The 22,434-nt window shown below is 37.6% G+C and overlaps 1 protein-coding gene across 1 annotated transcript; it reads left to right on the top strand.

The window, feature by feature from the left end:
* The first annotated feature begins 7,187 nt into the window (after positions 1–7,187).
* LOC126608434 (probable small nuclear ribonucleoprotein F) lies at positions 7,188–14,528 on the top strand. The gene is made up of 5 exons (XM_050276307.1): positions 7,188–7,268; positions 7,691–7,778; positions 11,888–11,925; positions 12,070–12,134; positions 14,218–14,528. The coding sequence occupies exons 1-5, from the start codon at positions 7,263–7,265 to the stop codon at positions 14,285–14,287; spliced, it is 267 nt and encodes an 88-aa protein (XP_050132264.1). The 5' UTR covers positions 7,188–7,262; the 3' UTR covers positions 14,288–14,528.
* The last annotated feature ends 7,906 nt before the right edge of the window (positions 14,529–22,434 follow it).

Here is a 22,434-nt window from a genome sequence, read left to right as displayed (position 1 = left end):
TGAGATAATAGGTACTTCGAGAGTAGTGCTAGGTAAGCAATCAGGGAAGAGTTCCAGGCAGTCGGTTCCTGACTGGGAGTTTGACTTTCAAGTTCTGACTGATGGCTCTCCTTCTTCTTGTCTTGCAGGTAAGAACAAAGACAAAGACAAGGACATAGAGAAAGCATGATATGAAATACTCTTGCTTTCGAAGAAGTGGTGGCAATTTTGACAGCATTGCACAGCGAGGCTTTGCTTTTCGGTGATGGTGCCGTCAATATGTTGTTGAAGCTTCTCAAGCTCTTGGATTCAACTCAGACTCCTTCTGCTGGGTTGGTTGATTGTGTAAGGAATGGGAGACTTGTTCTTGAAGGAAATCAGCACGTTATCTCCACATGCTTCAAGGTATCATTTTCACTTGCCTTATTTGTTCTCCGGGCAAATGTGGCATCTTCTTCGGAAGTACATCAGCAGCTGAAGACGAATACTCGAGAGCAATGCCAGGTAAGCAACCAAGTAAAGGTTCTAGGTAGTCAGTTCCTTACACGGAGTTTGAGTAGAGGTTCCGACATATTGCTTTCTTTATCCTTGTCTTTGCAGGTAAGAACAAGGACAAAGAAAAGGACAAGGAGAAAACATGATATGAGATACTCTTGTTTTCTACCCTAGTGATATGAGATACTTTTGCTAAAGGACAGGGAGAAAACATGATATGAGATACTCTTGCTTTCTACCCTGGTGATATGAGATACTTTTGCTTTGGTGTCATTTGTTTGCAAGGGTATTTCCGAAGAGGAAGAAACTTGAGTATTTCGAGAGGCTCTACTAGGAGTGCACTCTCGGAAGTGAGGAAGGATTGGGCATTTTTTTGTAGGTCTGCCCTGCTATGGATGATGAAGGTCATCATATATAGGGATTTCCCAATAGCCTGTAGTGGCACTATTCCTTCACTCTTGTCGGCAACAGTTGGGTAATTGAAATAGTAAAATTCACGCGTTTTCAACTTTGTCAGAAATCTTTGACAAAGTTACGCGTGATTTCCGCAAAGTTAAGGTTGCATGTGAAGGATGGTGACAAATCCTGAAAAGCCGGTCTTTTTGAAACTCGGAGAGTGGTGCCTCTTCGATCTTTGAATCGGTGGCCTTGTTGCCTCTTATATTTCTGAACAAACGGCCCGACTTTTGAAATTCGGGGAGAGGTACCTCTTTGGTTTCTGAACAACCCCATTGCCTCTTTGATTTCTGAACAGGCCCTGTTGCCTCTTCTTTTTATAGAGGCTTGAATCGTGTTCAAAAGCATATTTAAAAAGTTGCTACCTGTTAGGAATTTCCCTCATTTTGTATTTTCTAAGAATTCGACTTACACAACCTCTTCTTCTTTCATCATTTTTGCAAATGGCTTGCCCATCTGATCGTCGTCTTGATTTGAATGTTGGGGAGGATGTTGATATGTCTTCTCCAGACAACATATGGCGCTCATCCTTCTTATCCGCCACCGGTCCTCTTACAGTTGGGAACTCTATGATGAAGAATGACATAACCGCTATAGTGGTAGTTAGAAATCTTCTCACCCCTAAGGACAATAGGATCCTTTCCAAGCGGTCTGATGAGCTGGCTGTTCAGGACTCTCTGGCTTTCAGTGTTCAGTATGCAGGCTCTGTATCAAATATGGGCCAACGCCTTCTTGCTCAAACTCGTCAAGTCGAGTCACTGATGGCTGAGGTGGCGAGTCTTAAGCAAGAGATTAGTGGGCTTAAGCATGAAAACAGAGAGTTGCACATGCTTGCCAATAGTTACTCAACGAGCATGAAAAGAAAGCTCGACCAGCTGCAGGAATCTAAAGGTCGGATTCAGAGTGACCATCGGACGTTTGTGGCTTTACTCCAAAGGCATCTACTGCCTTCGTCCTCCGAAGCTCTACCAAGTGTTGAGGCTCCAAACAGTCAACTTCTGACGCCTCTTCTTCCTAGAGTTTCGCCAAGTGATGAGGCGCCACCTGAGCAATGAAGACTCCCTCCTGTTTGTTGCTTCTTTTTTTTTTTTTTTGTAAATATATATTTGGCATGTGGATTGCGAATTTATGTAATTTTTAGAGAAATAAATAAAAGATGGACTTTATTTCACTAAATGCATTATATATATATATATATATATATATATATATATTTCATATGTTTCTCATGGTGCCAGATGCTCCACCATTTTTTATGGTGCCAGATGCACCACCACTTCCTTTTTTTTTTCGGTGCTGGATGCACCCAAGACATATATACATATATAATTTTCTTTAACTTTCGGTGCTGGATGCACCCCCCCCCCCCCAATTCTCTTTTCTTTCTTCCTCCTGTGATGTGCATCCAGCAAACTTCCATCATTATCTTCCTTTTTTTTTCTTTTTTTGTCCACGTGGTGCCAGCACCACTTTGCTCCACCATCGCCCTTTTTTTATTAAATATTTTTTCTGTATAAATTTGGGTGATGGGTAAAGGAATTTGCAGGGAGCGGAGCAAGAAGGCCGAGAAAATGGTGCTTCGAGCTTCACGACCGACTAGTAGTTTGACGGCGGTCGTTGAAGTTCTTTGCTATCATGGTGGTCATAGTGACGAGCTCGAGGGAGGCCAGATGCTGCGGTGGAAGATGGGCAGAGATACATGATGATCCTTTATAATAATTTTTTTTTTCGGCTAACACCTTCTCTTTCTTCCCCACATGGTGTTTGGCGATGGGCAGAAGATGGAGCAGAGCTTCGGAGCACCGGTGCCAACGCTTAGGAGCTGGGTTCCTCGCTGGGCTTAGGTGTTGCACAACAGAGAAAGTGTTCAAATGATGCATTGTCGTTGCTGTTTGTTACGCTCGCTACACGAAGGCTGCTACAAGGCTGGATTTGTGGGTGAAAACCTAGGCCGAGTCCGAGAGACAGAGGTGCAGATACAGTGGAGGATCTTCAACAACCATGTAGGGTCTGGCCTTGATGATGAAGACGAGAAGGATAAGGGTGACCTTAATGTCGGATCCAGCTAGGAGACGAAGGCAGCAGCGATACCCAACAAAGGATGGAAAGAGCAGCTGGAGCTTGAGGTCATTGCAAGGCGTGTGCATCCGTCAATGCTGCTGCTGGTTCTCAGCCTGCAGGTCCAGGTGGCTATGAGGCACGGGTGGAAGCCATGCATACCTTCGCTGATGAGAGAGAGAAGAAGATTGGCTATGGAGATGGAGAGCTGTTGAACTGTCGTTGATGCTCACTATAAGGGACATCGTTTGTTGCGAAGGGAAGTGCCGCTCATTGTTGATGGGCTCGCCATGTTTCTTGCTTCTGATGCCCTCATTTTGCACCATAACTAGTTCGGTTAGCTCGACTCCGACGACGACAGAGTAAACAGCAGCTCGAACTTTGATTGCCTAGGAGGATAAGGACAGACAGAGAGCATGAATGAGGGAGAACAATCACGGCAGAGAAGATGAAGAAGGAGAGTGTGCACGGCGAGCGTGGTAGAGTCTTGAAGAAGCGTCACCGTACAAGGCAGGCATCAAAGTCCACCCTGTTGTGGTTGAAGAAATAGGCGATGTGCTACAACCCTATCGAGAAGTTCATCCATCCGGCTAGAGATTCCCTCCTCGTTGCACCACACTTGGCAACCTTGAGGCTCATGTTCAGACACCTCTTGAATCAACATTGCAGAATGCCCATCCAATGACGCCGTAGCTGAGTCACTCGCCGAGTCGAGATTCAGCGAGTTCTTGAGCGACGAGATGGCCTCAGACACGTTCTAGCTCAGCCTCTGCAGCTTCTTCTGCACCGCAAATGACTTTTTGACTCCAGCGCTAAGCGAGACCATTACAGCAAAGACAACAAGCATGGTTGCTGCTGCGATTGGTGGAGGCGTTGATGGCGAGTTGAGGAAGAAAAGACGAGCCTGGTGTAGCTTTTGGGGACTTGACTTCGAGGCGTGGCTCGTGAGGAAATGGGACAGTGTGAGCTGCTGGGCCGCATTGTGGGCCGAGGAGAAATGAGGAAGAAGACAAGCTGGAGTTTGGGCCAGTTGTGGCTTGAGCCCTTTTGCTGCTGGGTCGAGACACTAATGAGGATGGGTCGCTGACAAGGGCCCGGCTTTTGAGTTATGTATATGCATATATATAACATATATATATATATATATATATAATACTTGTATATTCCTTTTCTTTTTCTTTTTTTTTGTTTTGTAAATACATAATAACATATGTATTCATTTTTTTGTAATAAAATTGACTCTATTTAATAAAACACTTATTTTTTTATTTTGATGTGACAACTTGAAATTGAATATTCAAGCTGCCTACGTACCCTTCCAAAGAAAGAGATCAAGTCAAAACGTAGTTCAAATACATTTTATTTTTTGGTATTTTCTTTTGGTGCCACTCGCAGTTTTAACTCGTGCAAGCAAGGAGCGCTTGTTGGTGTCACCTTTTATGCTCGTGCAAACAATGAGCATTGTGCCGTGTTGCAATTTCAGCTCATGCAAGCAAGGAGCATTGGTGTTGCCTTTTATGCTCGTGCAGACCAGGAGCATTGGTGTCCTACAGTTTAGGCTCGTGCGGACGAGGAGCGTTGTGCCATGCAGTTTAAGCTCGTGCAGGCGAGGAGCCTTGGTGTTGCCTTTTATGCTCGTGCAGACCAGGAGCTTTGTGTCATGCAGTTTAGACTCGTGCGGGCGAAGAGAATTGTGAATTTGTCAAACGATCTTGGAGAGGCATTCCTTGCAATCTTCATAGCAAAGTGTCTTGATTGAGTGTTTGAAGAAGTCTTCGGGGAAGAAATCGCGCATCGTGATGGGGATGGACGATCTTTGTGTTGAAATTTCATCATTTTTAACAATTTCCCGTTGCTTTTGAGGTTGACAAAAGCTACTTTGCCCCCTTTTCGGTTGGCAAACTTGTGGAGGAGATGTAGGTTTCATGTGTAATTTCTTCGGAGTGACATGAATCCATCCTTCAACTTCGCTTGACTCGGAGCATACCCCCAGCGGTTGAGGTGAAAACTTTGAGTCGGAAGAGCCAGAAGTGATGGTGGTATAGTTTGACTTCACTGCATCGTCAAGATCTAGCTCGATGATTCCTTTCTAAGCCAGCTTCATGATAAGATCTTTCAGCACGAAGTACTTTTCTGTCGGATGACTGATGAAGCGGTGGAATTTACAGTATCTTGGACTATTGGTGCGATTCATCTCTTCTGGCTGTCTGCACTCAGGCAAACCGATCACCTTCTTTTCCAGCAAGTCTTCTAACATGGCAACCACATCAGAGTCGGGGAATGGATAAGTCTTCTCCTCAAGCTCCTTTAAAGTGCGTTTACGCATCTCTTGATCACGAAAAGCTTCGGCTTGAATTGTCTCGCCTCGTGTAGGGATTTTGACGGGAGCTGTGTTGACCGTCATTGCTTCCTTGGTGGATTTCCACGCTGCCTTCTCCACCTTTGTCCCAAGAACTTTGTCGTTCTCGTAGTCGACGATCGGTTCTTTCTTCCCATGATGGACGATGCTCAACTCCATGTCATGGGCGCGGGTGGCTAACTCCTCAAAGGTCCGTGGTTTGATGCCTTGAAGGATGTAGTGTAACCCCACTGCATGCCTTGAACACACATGTTTGATGGTTGGATCGTTGAAACTAGTTTCGTAGAATGTGTATCCCATCAAAACAATAGATTCACGAACACTTAAGAGTTTATTCATACTTTCATCAAGTATAACATAAGATTTTGTGGTATCCACTAGTGTAAATATTTTAAATTGAAGATCGAATTCATTCATTGTATTTATATAGGGTCAAGGAGTGTAGCTGTAAAAAATCATCAAAATTGGAGTTAAAATAACCGTTAAATCGTGATTTTTCGTTTATAACCGTCGAAAAGTTTTGTCTCGTTACTTGATCTCTAAATGTTTGTTTTTTGCAATTTTTGGCGTATGCGATCTCGAAGTATATACAAACAAGTTTGACGGTTGGATCGTTGAAACTAGTTTCACAAAATGCGTATTTCATCAAAACAATATATTCACTAACACTTAAGAGTTTATTAATATTTTCATTAAGTATAACATAATATTTTGTGGTATCCACTAGTGTAAATATTTTAAATTGAAGATCGAATTCATTCATTGTATTCGTATAGGGTCAAGGACTGTAGTTCTAAAAAATTATCAAAATCAGAGTTAAAATAACCGTTAAATAGTGATTTTTCCTTTATAATCGTTGAAACGTTTTGTCCTAGTACTTGATCTCTGAATGTTTGTTTTTTGCAATTTTTGGCGTATGCGATCTCGAAGTATATACAAATATGTTTGACGGTTGGATCGTTGAAAATGGTTTCGTATAATGCATATCCCATCAAAACAATAGATTCACTAATACTTAAGAGTTTATTCATACTTTCATCAAGTATAACATAAGATTTTGTGGTATCCACTAGTGTAAATATTTTAAATTGAAGATTGAATTCATTCATTGTATTCATATAGGGTCAAGGAGTGTAGATGTAAAAAATCATCAAAATCGAAGTTAAAATAGCCGTTAAATCGTGATTTTTCGTTTATAATCGTCGAAAGGTTTTGTCTCGTTACTTGATATGTGAATGTTTGTTTTTTGTAATTTTTTACAGATGCGATCTCAAAGCATATACAAACAAGTTTGACGGTTGGATCGTTGAAATTAATTTCGTATAATTCGTATCCCATAAAGTTCAATGGTGTGTGTGTGTGTGTATATATATATTTATTTATTAAGTAGATTTAAATCTATTTATTTTGTATGTATAATTATTATAGTTTTTAGGGGTATAAAATTTAATTTAAAATTTAATATATATATATATATATATATAACTAGTACAGTTAATATTTTGGGGGTATACTTATTAGAGTTAATTTAATATTAATATATATATATATATAATTATTATAGTTTTTAGGGGTATAAAATTGTTAAATTAATATATATAATTATTATAGTATTTTTTTAGGGTTATAAAATTATTAAATTAATATTTTGCTTATCGTGTATCGTGTTACCCACGTGTATACCCGAACTAACTCGTTATCTTAACATGAGCTTATCGGATTACCCGATAACGACCCGTTTTGTTATCGTGTCGACCCGAACACCTGTTAATTTTATGTTGTGTCGTATCAGGTTATCGGATCGTGTCAGGAATTGCGATGCCTGACCCAAAAACAAAAACGTGAAGAAAAACCCTAACACTTTCTCGTCAAGCTCGACTCTACCACTGAAGCCCCTCCTCTCTCTCTGTCTCCAATGGCTGTGAGTGTTTTCTTCTGCATCTATTTTTCTCCATCACGTATGAATATTCTTAAATTACTATGCATAATTTATTTTCTTGTGACTATTTTTTTGGGGTGCTATTCCATGTTTCTGATTTTTCCAATTTCTCCATAAAATTGAATGCAAGTTTTCTGAAAGGTTCGTTTTGCAACCAAATTTTGTTCCTTTGGAGATTTTAGTTTTAGGAGAAATTTGGTTTGTTAATTAGTACTTGTGAGATATGGATGTATGTATGTTTCAATTCATGATGTTTTATTTATGGTAGATTATTAAACAGTGTTGAAGTAGAGTAAATTGCACGAGAATATGGTTGCAATCTGTCCCATGTTTAATTAGATTCACTTGTTAAACATAAAGGCGTGTTCTGGATGTTGATTAGTTTGTTTATGTTCATAATGCAGACAATACCAGTTAACCCGAAGCCGTTCCTGAATAATCTGACTGGTAAGACTGTCATTGTGAAACTTAAATGGGGAATGGAGTACAAAGGTATGTTGCTTACGGTTATGGAAAAGTATTGGATGTTAGAGTATGAGTGTGATTCTTACAGTTTAGTAATAATCATTGTTATTTTAGATTGGTATAAAGAGGTCTTAATGTGTTTATAAGAGTTAATTCAACTTTGGTTTGGATTGAAACTCTACTGTTGGCTCGAGAATAGAACTCATACTTATACAAGGATTTGGTCTTGTATTCCTTGTAGGATTGTAATAGGGCAATCTATGTTTAGTATAAAAACATAAGCCACTGCTCTCACAAAACATACGCTCAATATTGAACTAAGACCTATTGTTAGTTTGAGTAATTTTGGTTTTGCAAGAGAGGAGAAGGTGCACTGTTTGAAGTCTGATTTGGCTTATTCTTCCACTGCTTTTACGGGTTAGTTTGTCATTGTATTTATCGAATTGTGATTTTAATACTTGTATAAATTTGTGGTTCATGAGCTTAATCTCTTAACTTATATTTTTGATAAGTTTAATCTAACATGTGGTATCAGAGCCTAAGATTTTTGCTCTTGAATTCAAATTGAAAGTATTAAATTAAAAGTGCAAAATACGTGACGGTAAATTAGCAGGGTTCAGGCTTAGTTTGTGAGAAATTTTGGACTTTGAATTGAGTTTCTTGTAATGAATATCATGTTTGCCGCATACGGTCTTGTAACTTTGGCATGTAGATGCCAAACGAATAATGGCTACATGTTGAACTCAATTTGATAGAATTAATCTATTAAAGCTTGTACAGTTATTAATTTTTCTGCTGTGCGTTGGATTCCATGTTGAATTTTTATAAGAATTAATCAAGGATTCATTGGGTGGTTATGGAATGTGAGTACATATACTATTATTGTTGTAATCAATAATCCGTGGCTTTTTGTGGGTCTTATCGTTTTGAATTAATGAATCTGATTATAAAGATGTGCATAAAATATGCCTTGTACAGACCAAATATTAGTAAGATAAAAGAAAGATGAAATCTTGGTTTGACGACATTAAAAGTTTTGTTTGTCTAAGAGATTTTAATGTTCATGGTTTGTCTTTTTATGTGAATTTGTGTCGATGGGATTCTGGCCATCGCTTTGGCGATGATTTTGGTTCGGCGCATCTGTAACAATGACGATTTACTTTGATAATCTGCAATGGTATGAGGTCCATGGGAATTGGGAGTGATGGCAATCCGCATGGATGGGTCTCGAGCATTTATGGATAATTTGTTTCGTTGATTTGGAACCGAGGAATTGCAATCGGGTTGACGAACACGGGTCCAATGATGCATTCAGGTAACTCAGTTCACTGTTTCATGCATGATTAATTGTTCTCCTATATGCGTAATTATAATTCGATGAGTTGGAGCATAATGAATTAGGGCTTTTGCTATTTCGAGTATGCTTGTTTATTTATATATATTGTGAAGGCATGATTAAACTCGAAATCCCTATAGATGCCAACTTGTGATTTATGTGAGATGTCTGGAATCATCCTTTGTTGCATAAATAAATTAGTGTATGTCTAGATATACTCTTCTATTTTTCATTAAAGAGTCAATGTGTATGCATTTTTTCATGTATGAATCTCGATACATTTAAATTGCGGGGAGCTACACATGCACATCTTAGTGTCAATTCCTGATTTTCAATTGGTTTGATTTATATCAAGTTTGGGTTGGAATGGATTTGACTGCATATCATATGCAAGTCAGCAGGTATTATAAAGCGACAAAAATAAATGCATATATAAAGTGGATGCCAATTGCTTTGTGATTTATACATAATAGCATATTTGAATGAAATATGTATATATATGGAGATAGCATTCGTGCATAGACGTTGTAATTATGGGCATGCATTTTTATATATATCAAATGGAACTTGCATAAGTTTCTCTGCATATTGATGCATGCATGCATACAAGAAAATATATGAACAAATGAATATATAAGGTAGATGTTTTATTGACTGCCTATAATGAGTCTTGTGACAATCAACTTTTAGCCATTTACAAAATATATATTCTATTATGAATCAGAAAGCAAATAATTATTTTGTCATCTTATTGGAAATTCATAAGATTAATGATATGTGGCTATCGTTATTTTCTCCAAGGACTTGCTTACGAATCTGTATATAATTGATGATGGTGTTGACAATGAATTAAAGGCATGAATATTTTTAATTTGGATTATTGTCGACTAATCTTATCATGTATATATCGATGCATGCTTACTGTATATGTATATTTGTGATTTCATGATGCATGCTTCCGCTATTATATTTTGGTTGAAATCACAAATAGGGAGGAAGATGAACTTCGAGTTCTCCAGAAGAAATAGTGGTCTTGATTATCTCGTTTTAATCAAGACATGTTGTTGTGATATATATCCAGACATTATCAAATTTGGTCGATCTTGCTCGATGGATATTGAACTAGTTATTGAACTAGTTAGGATCAAATTGAATGCAAAAATATTGTGCTTGCTATTCTGATTTTGATCATTGTTGAAACTAGTGATTTTGGGTTTATGTGAGATAAGTTTTTCCGAATGGATAGTGACTATCTTTTGATACATAGACTGCTTGCATAATGGTTTAGATGTATTTGACTAAACTGAGATTATGCAATTGGTAAGGAATTGGGAATCAATTGGTTCATATCTCCGGTTTCTTTATTGGCTGTGCAGTACATTTTGATTATGCTTAAGTGGGAGAATCATATATTCGAATGTAAGCATAAGGTTATTTAGGCCGGCCATTATAATTCATTTGGATGCTTGAAAACCAGATTATGGTTTTATTGAAGCAATTGGTAATTATTTATGTTACTTAATTTGTTTAAGTAATGAGAAGTTTAGTGCTATTTGCTGGAACTAAACTTAACTTGATATAGTGGGAGCAAATCAATTTATGTGTTTGTTCTGGTCAAGTAAAATCACATTGTTGTAAATACAAATTGGATGAATGTGATCATGGAATTTGTTTGCATATTTGTTGCGGCAATTGATCACATTGATAAGACATTCAGTGTATTGCAATGACTATTAGTTAATATAGTTGATATTAACTTATACTTAACTTGTTTGTGTTAAGTATAGCCTAGATAAGTGGGAGCAAATTGGTTTGGTTTTTTCTATATTGGTTCACATAATTACAAAGTGCAAATTAAGTATGTTGTGACTTTTGAGTTAATTCTGCGATGTAACAGAAAAGATTCTTAAGTTCAATACTTTAAAATGCATAGGTAAGTTGTATGTGAGGTTAAGCTTTTGTTATCCAAAAGATTTGGTGGCTATATGAGTGGGAGTAGACGTCTTGGTTTACTTTTGAGCTTAGATACATTGCTATGAACATAAACTAGACATTGTGATTTGTAAGTTAAATTTGTATATTGTATTGCAAAGGCAATTATAAATTCATTGTTTTGGTATATGTAAGCTGGTTGTGTCTATGTACTAGTGTGGTTGAAGAATGACTTATGTGATCACCTTTATATTGAATTTGAGATGATTATTTACTGTTGTGAATCATACTCAAGGGGGAGAATGTTAGAGTATGAGTGTGATTCTTACAGTTTAGTAATAATCATTGTTATTTTAGATTGGTATAAAGAGGTCTTAATGTGTTTATAAGAGTTAATTCAACTTTGGTTTGGATTGAAACTCTACTGTTGGCTCGAGAATAGAACTCATACTTATACAAGGATTTGGTCTTGTATTCCTTGTAGGATTGTAATAGGGCAATCTATGTTTAGTATAAAAACATAAGCCACTGCTCTCACAAAACATACGCTCAATATTGAACTAAGACCTATTGTTAGTTTGAGTACTTTTGGTTTTGCAAGAGAGGAGAAGGTGCACTGTTTGAAGTCTGATTTGGCTTATTCTTCCACTGCTTTTACGGGTTAGTTTGTCATTGTATTTATCGAATTGTGATTTTAATACTTGTATAAATTTGTGGTTCATGAGCTTAATCTCTTAACTTATATTTTTGATAAGTTTAATCTAACATTGGATACTTGTGCCGTGTTTTCTTTTGTTTCCTCGTGCAGTTAACTTTATTTAACGCAAGCTTAGTGTATCCCTAATCCTGATTTCAAGCCTCTGCTCAGGTTTTCTTGTCTCGACAGATGCCTATATGAACTTGCAGGTACTATTATAAACTTCAACTCTTTATGTTTACATATTCCGAGTACATACCTTTAGCTTGTTTTTGCTTCTTTCTTTGCTTTTTATTTGTGAGATAGAAGTTTGACGCTGATTTGTGTTTAATATTGAAATCTTATATGTATAGTTGGCAAACACTGAAGAATATATTGATGGACAATCTACTGGAAACCTTGGAGAGATTTTGATCAGGTGAGTTCATTTGAATGCTTTAATCTTCGTATCTGCACTCTTCCCTGGAATCTATGTTTTGAATGTGCTTTGTATTTTGTTTTTGCTAGATTTGTAGCATACGGTATGACTTCTTTTTCCTAGAAAGCATATATGACTTGTAATGTATAGGAACCACAAATGACATAGGGAGTGTGACGGGCACAGTGATCAGTCCCTAACTGAATGGAGGCAATTGATGCCTGACCCTGTACATTCCAAAAGTTAACGTCGTGTATCGATTACTGTTAATGTTGATGGTCCTCCCAGCTTTTGTTGGGAACTACTCCGTTGATGGTGGTGTCATATCCTATCACCTTGTGGAGCAGTGTCACTGCTTTTACCATTTGGGATTGGCCATGAGACCAACATTTAGCATACAGAGTAACTTTGAAGCTTCCCATGGATTTGGTCAACAATTTACGAATCTCTCTGAACGAAGTTTGATGGGGGACATTGAACTGAATGGAGCAGGCAATCAATGCTTGTACATTCCCAAAGTTAACGCCACGTATCAAGTACTGTTAACGTTGATGGTGCTCCCAGATCTTGTTGGGGCACCTCCTTTGACGTTGGTGTCATATCATATCGCCTTGTGGAGCAGTGCCACTGCCTTTACCATTTGGGATTGGCCATGAGACCGACATTTTGTTTTATAATTTTACAAATAACATATGGAGTAACTTTGAAGCTTCCGTTGGATTTGGTCAACAATGTGTCAGAGGAGTGTCTAGTTTATTACGAGTCATACGAATCTTTCTGAACGAAATGTGATGGGGGACATTGATCAGTCCCTAACTGGACGCAGCAGTCAATCAATGCTTGTACATTCCAAAAGCTAACGTCGCATATCAAGTAATGTTAACATTGATGGTGCTCCCTGATCTTGTTGGGGGCTCCTCGTTTGATGTTGGTGTCATGTCCTATTGCCTTGTGGAGCAGTGTCACTGCTTTTACCATCTGGGATCGGCCATGAGACCAACTTTTTGTTTCCTAATTTTACAAATAATGTATGGTGTATCTTTGAAGCTTCCCATGGATTTGGTCAGCAATGTATCAAAGGAGTGTCTAGTTTATTATGAGTCATACAAATCTCTCTCGTAACGAAATTTGATGGGGGACAATGATCAGTCCCTAACTGAATGGACCGGGCAATCAGTGCTCATACGTTCCAAAAGTTTAACTTCGCATATCAAGTACTGTTAACATTGACTGTGGAGCAGTGTCACAGCCTTTACCATTTGGGATCGGCCATGAGAAGAACATTTTGTTTTCTTGTTCTACAAATAACATATGGAGTAATTTTGAAGCTTCTGCTGGATTTGGTCAGCTACATAGTAGAGGAGTGTCTAGTCTATTTTCACTTATATCTACATTAAAAGGCTGCAATAATAATCATACGAATCTCTTTCTCTCTCTCTTCCCCCACCTCACCCCTATATTTTTTCTCCTCTCTTTGTAGAACATAGTACGAAGTTACCAGTCCCATTTTAACTCTGTGTACCTTTGCTTTTCTTATCATGGTGTTCAAATTTCAATAGAGAATGTTCTATCTAGAGTACGTAAAATTTTACTTTCAAACGAAGAGGAAGGGTATATTGAGATAATTCTGAACACCCTTGAGTAAGAAAGTTGGGAACATAGGACTTGATTAAGAAAGTTGGGAACATAGGATGAAAGGAGATAAATACAAAGTGGAGTGTTAATTTGATGGGAGTGCGTTCGAATAGAAGGTTGAGACTAGAGATATCCATCTGGAGTAGAAGCCTAATATATGTTGATTCAGAAATTCCATTCGGTCATTCTCCTTGGGCATGTATACATTCCCTCTGCGTCTTGGATATCTCTAATTCTTCCTTTTTGTAACGTAGGATTTTAGTGAGATTTGTAAAAAACTGCCATGTAGTAAAGGATGATAGATCATTCAAGCTCTCAATTTTATAGTCTATACAACCTGTTTCCTAGCGAAGATAGGGGATGGGTACACATGATAAGCACAATGCACGTACATTCCAATACCTTAGTTTTCAACGAGTAAATGATCTTTTCATGTTTCCTTGTGCAGATGCAATAATGTTCTGTATCTTCGTGGGGTACCAGAGGATGAAGAAATTGAAGATGCTGAACGGGAATGAGATGTGGACTTTGCAGCGGTGATCTTGCTTGAAAAACAGTACTCGAGGAACCAGTATTTTATCTCTACTTACGCTGTTGCATTTCTTGTTTTAACCTGGAGTGGTTGGGTTGTATTTGTATTGTATGTTAAATCGACATGCCCGTGCCATTTAAAAGGTTTGTAGCTGACAAATGGTTCTCAAACTTGAATGCGACTGTAACAAACCATATGATTTGAAATGAAACCATTTTAGTTATTCACTGCGACAAAATTGGCGCATAATTTTGCAGGATCTTCGTTTTAAGTTTCATCGACTCTGTCGATGAATTGCGTTCTAAAACGAATTTATAGTGGCAAGACAGTTGAGACAGCCTGAGTAGTAGCACGTTGATTACATTGTCCTTGATCATACGTAGTTTCATTTCTTTTTCGCAGCTTCCTATGTGATTGTGACGTATCTAATGTTCTGCTGTATCCGACTCCTTGGGCAAGTTTCTAAGTGAATGATGCTCAATATGTGAATTCAAAGTATCTACGTCCTTGTTGTTCCAAAGAGGATTGAATGCTTGATGCAAGTGGTGGATTGGTCTGGTGGCTAGGTTTTTCTCTTCAATTCACTGTGTTCCGGCCATGTTCAAACTCACCCCCTCCGCCTCCTCTAGATAGTGCTCGTTTCATATAATTGATTGAATAGGATGATATATTAAATGTAAATGAGAATGAATTTTCATTTTGGAAGAATTAGAAGCGGCTAGACATGAAGAAAATTTCTCCCTTTTAATTCTCCCATTTTGGGGAGGATTGTTTTGATAACTTGTGTTCTTCAGTAATCCTTCTTGGACATCTATGTTGGCCACAATATTCTTTCAATTTACCCTAAAAAAGTGTTTTATCCATTCCAGTCTAATCATGCATACCAAACAAGGTATCAACTTGGCTCCTCAATGGTTCCTCAATTCACCATGTAGCCAATTTAAGGAACTTCATGCTTATGATCAGGATCGTTCATTTTATCAAACACTTTGTAAAGATAATAATTTCTAGAAAAAAAAAATCAATAAATATTATGAAACCATTTAGTTATCGAACTATATAAAAACAGATAGACGGATTCTATAAAAGTATTAATAATTGTTTATCTCTTTGCCACAATTGATTAACTAAATAACCTTAGTTTTAATTGGTTTTTTATTTTTATTTTTGGGTAAAGATGATCTTTACGAAAGGATCTATAATATGAACAATTTCGGTTATGAGCAAGAAATTTCGTGAATCAATCACTAAGTGAATTGAGGAGCCAAGCATTGCTCACCAAACAAGGCCTTAATAGAGTAAATAAAGGTGATCAAAAGTATAGGATATGTTTCTTTAAATCTCACCGTTTATTTTACGCTGCATTAAATACCACAAGCGTCGGTCACTAGCATTCACCTTTACAACAAACACTTGAACTCCCATCATTCCAGCTTCCTCTCAAAGTCAAAACTCATCTGCCCTTCCAATTTTATTTGGTGGTGCTTCACTTGGAACTCGGATGACCATCTAAACATCATAGAAACGTCATCATCAAATAAAAGAAAATGTCCGCATCTCTGTCCACCCTACCCCAATTGCTAACGCTAATGTCAATCGTCTGCTCGTGTGCGGTCATTCCTAACCGTTAATGCGTATTGCCGGCCGTAACACTGCCATTCCAATAATTTGAAGTTGGCGCCGGCCTGAAACTTGTGGTCCGAGTAAAGTGCCAAGACATGATCCTCGCGTGTCCAAGTAAAATTTGACAACTGAAAATTACTTAAACAAGACAAATTGCGTGGTCCTATATTTGCTGAATTTTTTTTTTCTTTTCTTTCTCTTCTTGTGGTGGTAGAAAGATGTCACCAATAAAAGATTCTAGAGAAAATTGTAACAATGGTCCATCAAATTTAACTCAATTAGAGTAATAGTTTATCAACTAAAAATCCATGACCATTGGTCCCTTTACTCATCAAAACCTGTAGATATGACCATTTTCGTCAACTCCGTTAAAACTTCCGTTAAAATGAGACACGTGCCACGCATGTGAGTTTGAATGAAGTGGCAAATATAGAAAACCAAATGAAAAGAAAAATTGTAGCAATGGTCCCTCAACTTTAACCCAATTAGAGAAATGGTTCCTAACTTTAACTTAATTGGAGTAATGGTCCCTCAACTTTACCCTCCTGTAGCAATGATCATTCCAACATGAGTTATTGTAATAGAATTCTGATGGAGTTGACCAAAAACCAAATGAAAAGAAAAATTGTAGCAATGGTCCCTCAACTTTAACCCAATTAGAGAAATGGTTCCTAACTTTAACTTAATTAGAGCAATGGTCCCTCAACTTTACCCTCCTGTAGCAATGATCATTCCAACATGAGTTATTGTAATAGAATTCTCATGGAGTTGACCAAAATGGTTATAGCTACATGTTTTGATGAGTTAAGAAACCCATGGTCATGGATTTTTAGTTGAGGGACCGTTGCTCTAATTGAGTTAAAGTTAAGGGACCATTGCTACAATTTTCTCAAAGATTCTAACTTGTTTTTCACTGTGGTTACAATATCTTGTAATTTTAAGTGCAGCTTAATGGAGTAAATGAAAGGATCTGGTTCTTTAAATCTCACTCGTTTTATTTTATGCTGCACTGAACGTAACGTGGCATTGTAGGTTTTCTGCTTGTATAGAACTGTGAACATCACATTTGAATTGCCTTTTTTCTTTTTTAATTTATTTAGCTGCTGAAGTTCAAATTGTTATATTATTTGCCTAAAAGATTGTTGACTTATTTATGTTCAATGGCAATCGCGGCAGCCGGAATCTTATATTCTTAAGTAATTAGTCCAAATTATCAAAGAAAAATAAATGATTTGTCAAAATTTTCTGCATCTTAGTCCAAATTAGGCTGCTATTTCCCCCCCCCCCCCCCCCTTTTTTGTTTTTTGAATTTGGCCAAAAGGTACTTCACCATTTCTTTACTTGCAATTATTGAGATGTACGTCATCAGCTACGCAAGAATGTAAGTTGTATTATTTTAGTTTCAAGTTTGTGATCCTAACCTAGATTGGGACAGCTATTTATTTAGTTAACCAAATTCTACACCCATTATGTATTTCTTAAGAAAACTTGTTAAATACGACTAACCCAAGTTCAATCCGTTGATTAAGAATATTCACTTTTAAAGCCAAGATCCTGAATTCGATTCTTAGTTCTTTTCGTATTGTTTGTATTAAAAAAAAACACAAATAACCCAATTTGAAACTGCAAAGCTTGAATATATGAAAAGAAAAATAGATTCAGTTAAATTTGACTAGTATTTGGGACGAACATGAAATTACAAAAGAGTGCGGTATTGCATTTTTTAAATCGCCAATAACAACTTCGTTTTTTCCTTCCGAAATTGCTACTCTTTAAAATAAATAAAATTGTAAGTAGCCCTTTACTACAATGGTAGAAGGGTGTTGAGCTCATGTATAACGACGTGGGTTCAAATCATGTCGGTGGCTAATCTAACATCTAATTTAACAAAATTTATCATTTGACCAAAAAAAAATAAAATAAATATATATATATATATATATATATATTATAAATGAAATTAGTTGGTTTATTTTCCTTTAACCCCGCTGTCTCTTACAATGCTATTTGTCTATCCACAATACATACACTGTGTGGTCCGTCAATAGTTGAATTCTGCGTATAAGGATCTAATGAATTTTTGCAACCGTTAGATCTTACATAAAAAGAAGAGATTATAACTTGTACTCAACATAGATATTACAAATAAGAATGAAACAACATTTGACCGTCATTTGAACCTACTTCTGCTCCTGTTTGAAATATTGATATTGGTGAAAATAGCGATGAGCAAATTTATGAAAATATCAATAGATATATAGGTATCGGTGCTTCAATGAAAATGATAAAAATTTGCTCAAAAGCATGAAAATTTAAAAAGAAATGTTAGAGAATGTCATATCAAATCATAATATATTTATTAATCAATAATTAATGATTAAATACTATATAATATGTCCATCTTGTGTGCAAATACGAAACTCAAAAGCGTGAAAATTTAAAAAGAAATGTTAGAGAATGTTGTTTGTACCATACTTGACCAATTCCGAAACTACTAAGCACCGGTCAACGTTATACCGTCAAGGACCAGAAGAGTTTCCCTCCAACCAGGAGGCCAATCACAGCGCGACATGTGTCGACATCAGAAACCAATCATAGCGCGACATGTGTCAACATCAGAAGCCAATCATAACACTACACGTGTTAATCTCAAAATGAAACTAGAAATCATTCACTAGTACTCACTAAAAGAGAGCTTGAGCCTATGTACTTGTGTAAACCCTTCACAATTAATGAGAACTCCTCTACTTCGTGGACGTAGCCAATCTGGGTGAACCACGTACATCTTGTGTTTGTTTCCCTGTCCCTATCCATTTACATACTTATTCACACTAGTGACCGGAGCAATCTAGTGAAGGTCACAAACTTAACATTTTCTGTTGTACCAAAGTCCTCACTGATTTTGTGCATCAACATTTGGCGCCATCTGTGGGAATGACACTTATTCCCACTCTTTTAAGCTTTGCCAAGCTGGTTTCCACCATTCGTACTACCATGCATCCCTCTCCAACATAGGGAGCGAAGGAAGCCACAACACACATGATGACACCCCTCTTGCACCTAGTGCGAAGCAACGAAAGAAGGAAGAAAAAAGAGTTGCTTTTCAAACGAAAGTCGATGAGCTAGAAGCTCAGAACAACAAGATAGCAATGAAGAATGAGGTCCTCCAGGAGCAGTATGAGAAGCTCTTTCAGATGCTCCATGAAACTAGGCGTACTCAAACACGCAAGCTCGTTGCCTCTGTGGACATCAACCATCATCTGGGTACCCCCCAACACAGAGGGTCACCTCTTTTTGACATGGGTATCCCTGATGAGGAGCGAGCTAATCATCAAAACATTGATCAACATGAGACTTCTCTCAACCCAGATGCTTCGACCCGAAGCAGGAAAAGTGGAGGAAAACACCTTCTTGCAGAAGGGTTGAAAGGATCGAAAGCCGTTTATCGTGATTGCCGAGACTTCCTAAAGCAACGTCGAGAGAATCCCTTCCACATATGCTCGAAGATCAATGACCCAAGGGTTTTTGAAAGACTCGGTCCCCTCCCACGACCCAGGCCCGCTGCCAATCTAGGGAAGGAACAACAGGTCCTAGAGGAACATGAAAGTACAGAAGATTCTGAGGTATTCCGACAGCCTCGCCCTAGAAGTCAGTACGGCAAGTCCAAGAAAAAACCACATGCCCTTGCTTAAACTTTCCTACTTCCAAGAGGAGATGGAGACTTACGAAAGAAAATTCCAGGATACATGGCTCCACTCAGGACCCCCTTGTCCTACAGCTCCTTGAAGAAGTAAACAAGTTGAAGGCCGAACATCAGGCCGATATACCTGACTGGAACCAACCCAGGCCTGGCCCTCTCACAAGGAGGATCCTCGACACCCCCCTTAAAGTGAAGACAAAACAAAAGCTTGGTTTACAACTATATACTAGAAGGGAGGACCCAATTGAACACCTTAACCTCTTTGAGTCCATCATGGCATATCAGATGCACATCGACGAAGAGCGATGTCTTCTCTTCCCCTCCACCTTCTCTGGTGGAGCTTTAAACTGGTATTGTCGTCTTCCACTTGAGACAGTAGACGCATTTGAGGAACTGAGGAAACTGTTTGTTTCTCAACACATTTTCCAGACATATCGCTTGCATTCTACAGATGACTTGTACACTATTTGCCAGAAGCCGGACGAGTCACTACGAGAGTTGATAAACTCATATTTATATATATTTTACATAAAATTCACTTGTCTTTTCCTAGTTAGTTCCTTATATTTTTGAGCTATTTACTATATTTTTGTGTTTTGTGTGATTTATCAAGCAAAGAAAAGAAAAGTAGCACAAGTGAGATATTAAGTAACAAATTCGTCAAAACTGCCTGTGCAGATTAGCTGACTTTGGAAGCATGTTACGAACAGCTCAGAATGAATGAGAAAATGAACCTTATATGCTTGGAAAGCTACGAATGTCTATTTTCTGGAGCAATTCACAGATTTTTAATCTCATTTTTCTACAAGACGTTATGGGCATTGTAAAATGATAAAGTGAAAGGTTCAGAAAAGGGCTAAGCAGATTTGGCTAATAAAATGATAAAGTAAAGGCACTTGTTGGTGTTTTGCTTTGTCATCAACACTCAGCAGCAAATGGGGTTATGATTGCACTCATTTGGCTTTTTAGCAAGTGGAAATGCACAGCTAGAAAGAGAAGGCATGGCACATGCAAAAGAGAAACATGGACAGCTACACACATGCAAACTGCACAACATGGAGGGCTTGGCATGGACAGAAAATGGGTGGATTGTTGGCTGAAATAATGAAGAACATGTGTGTGCAAATGCAAAGGGAAAACACACATACATGGGCAAAGGAAACACACACACATGGGCAAAGGAAAGACACACACATGGGCAGAAAATGGGTTGATTTGTGGCTGAAATGATGAAGAACATGTGTGTAAATGTAAAGGAGAAACATGGCAGAAAATGTGTTTGTTTTGTGGCTGAAATGATGGAGGTCATGTGTGTGCAAATGTAAAGGGAAACATGGACATCACACACCCATACAAACTGCACATGCAAGGAATTGAAGTGGTCCTCTCCTTAGCCTATAAATACATCCACCATTCCCCTTCCTAAGAACAATCTTGATCCATCAAAAGAGCTCCATTCCATTCCATCCATACATCCATAAATCCCACATTTCACAAACACAAATACATTTTCCTTCCCTTGGCTAAGACATTCACCAATCCTAAATACATTCCTAACCTTTCCATATATCCATACACATCCTAGACACTTATGCCGCAACAAACAGAAGAATAAGGACCCTTGGACGTGCTTGCCATTCAAGTTGGATTGTTGGAGCATTTTTAGGTGTTTTCATTCTTTTATTTGCAATGTCTAAATTTGTTTATCTTTGCTTTGTGAGTATGAGGAACTAAACCCTCTTAGCTATGGGGGAATTCGAAACCATGTTCATGCTTGCAATATGATTTGATTACTTTCAGTTGTGATTCATAAGTTGTGAATTCAATTTACTTATCCATTTGAATTAAAACTGATTTGTGTATGTTGGTTGAGAGTGCACGCTTAATTTTCATGCATAAATCTGATGCTAGGATATAAGGGAGTTTCACCTAATCGTTATGAACTTATATTCACAAGTAGTGAAGGTTGCTCGTCACAACCGTGTTAAGTAAATTCTTGGCATAAGTTTCATGCAATTCATAGTTACAAGTGTTTCGTCAATGCTTATGATTTTCATAGAACTTAATGATTCTTGCTTGTATCTCTATTATGCAATTCATGTACGGAACTTGTGGGGAATGCTTTGGGTTGTTGTATGCAATCATCCAATTCAATGAGATTAGGAAAATCTGAGGGTTAATTAGTGCAATTCACAGTTAATATGGGGCGTTGAGAATTCGTAGTTTATTGAAAAGCAACTGAAAATCGTTTTGTTTGCAAGTGTGTCATGTGTGGAGAAGAATCTCCTAGCTAGCCTTCCATCCATTCAATTTACTCAAATTTGTGCAGATTTCATTAGTTCTTTAATTTACTTGTTTTGTTTTGTTTTCAAATTCATCAAAACCAAAACCCCATTTACCTTGTTGAGTCATATTAGTTAGAAACTGATTTAGTTTGTGCTTTTAAGTATTTCGAACCAAGTTGAAACCAAAATTCTTCCAAAAGTGTGTTTAGAGTCCAAATCTGCCCAGTTTGTGTTTTTAGGCAGATTTGAGTGTTTTTAGCTTGTTTTGAGTTCTTTGAGTTTGTTTTGAATTCTTTGAGTCTAGTTTAGTGTTTTAAACTTAATTTTACGTTTTAAGTCAGTTTCAATTGTTTTAGCAATCCCTCCTAATCCCCGGCCTAGAACAATCCCTACTGACATTCTTTACTACAATTGACAACAACAGGGTTTAATTTGTGTGTTAAGATAATTTTCGCATCAAATTTTTGGCGCCGTTGCCGGGGATTAGCAATTTTGCTAATCCCTTGTTATTTCTTTTTGTTTATT

Source organism: Malus sylvestris, chromosome 16 (assembly GCF_916048215.2).
Source record: "Malus sylvestris chromosome 16, drMalSylv7.2, whole genome shotgun sequence".
Lineage (NCBI taxonomy): Eukaryota > Viridiplantae > Streptophyta > Magnoliopsida > Rosales > Rosaceae > Malus > Malus sylvestris.
Note: the sequence above shows the minus strand (reverse complement) of the source record. Positions and strands in the feature narration are given on the sequence as shown.

What these genes read in the sequence shown, in the direction of transcription:
- LOC126608434 (XM_050276307.1), top strand. An exon ending in ATGGGGAATGGAGTACAAAG is followed by an intron (nt 7,779 to 11,887) that starts GTATGTTGCTTA and finishes GCCTCTGCTCAG; the next exon opens with GTTTTCTTGTCTCGACAGAT. An exon ending in ATGCCTATATGAACTTGCAG is followed by an intron (nt 11,926 to 12,069) that starts GTACTATTATAA and finishes TTATATGTATAG; the next exon opens with TTGGCAAACACTGAAGAATA.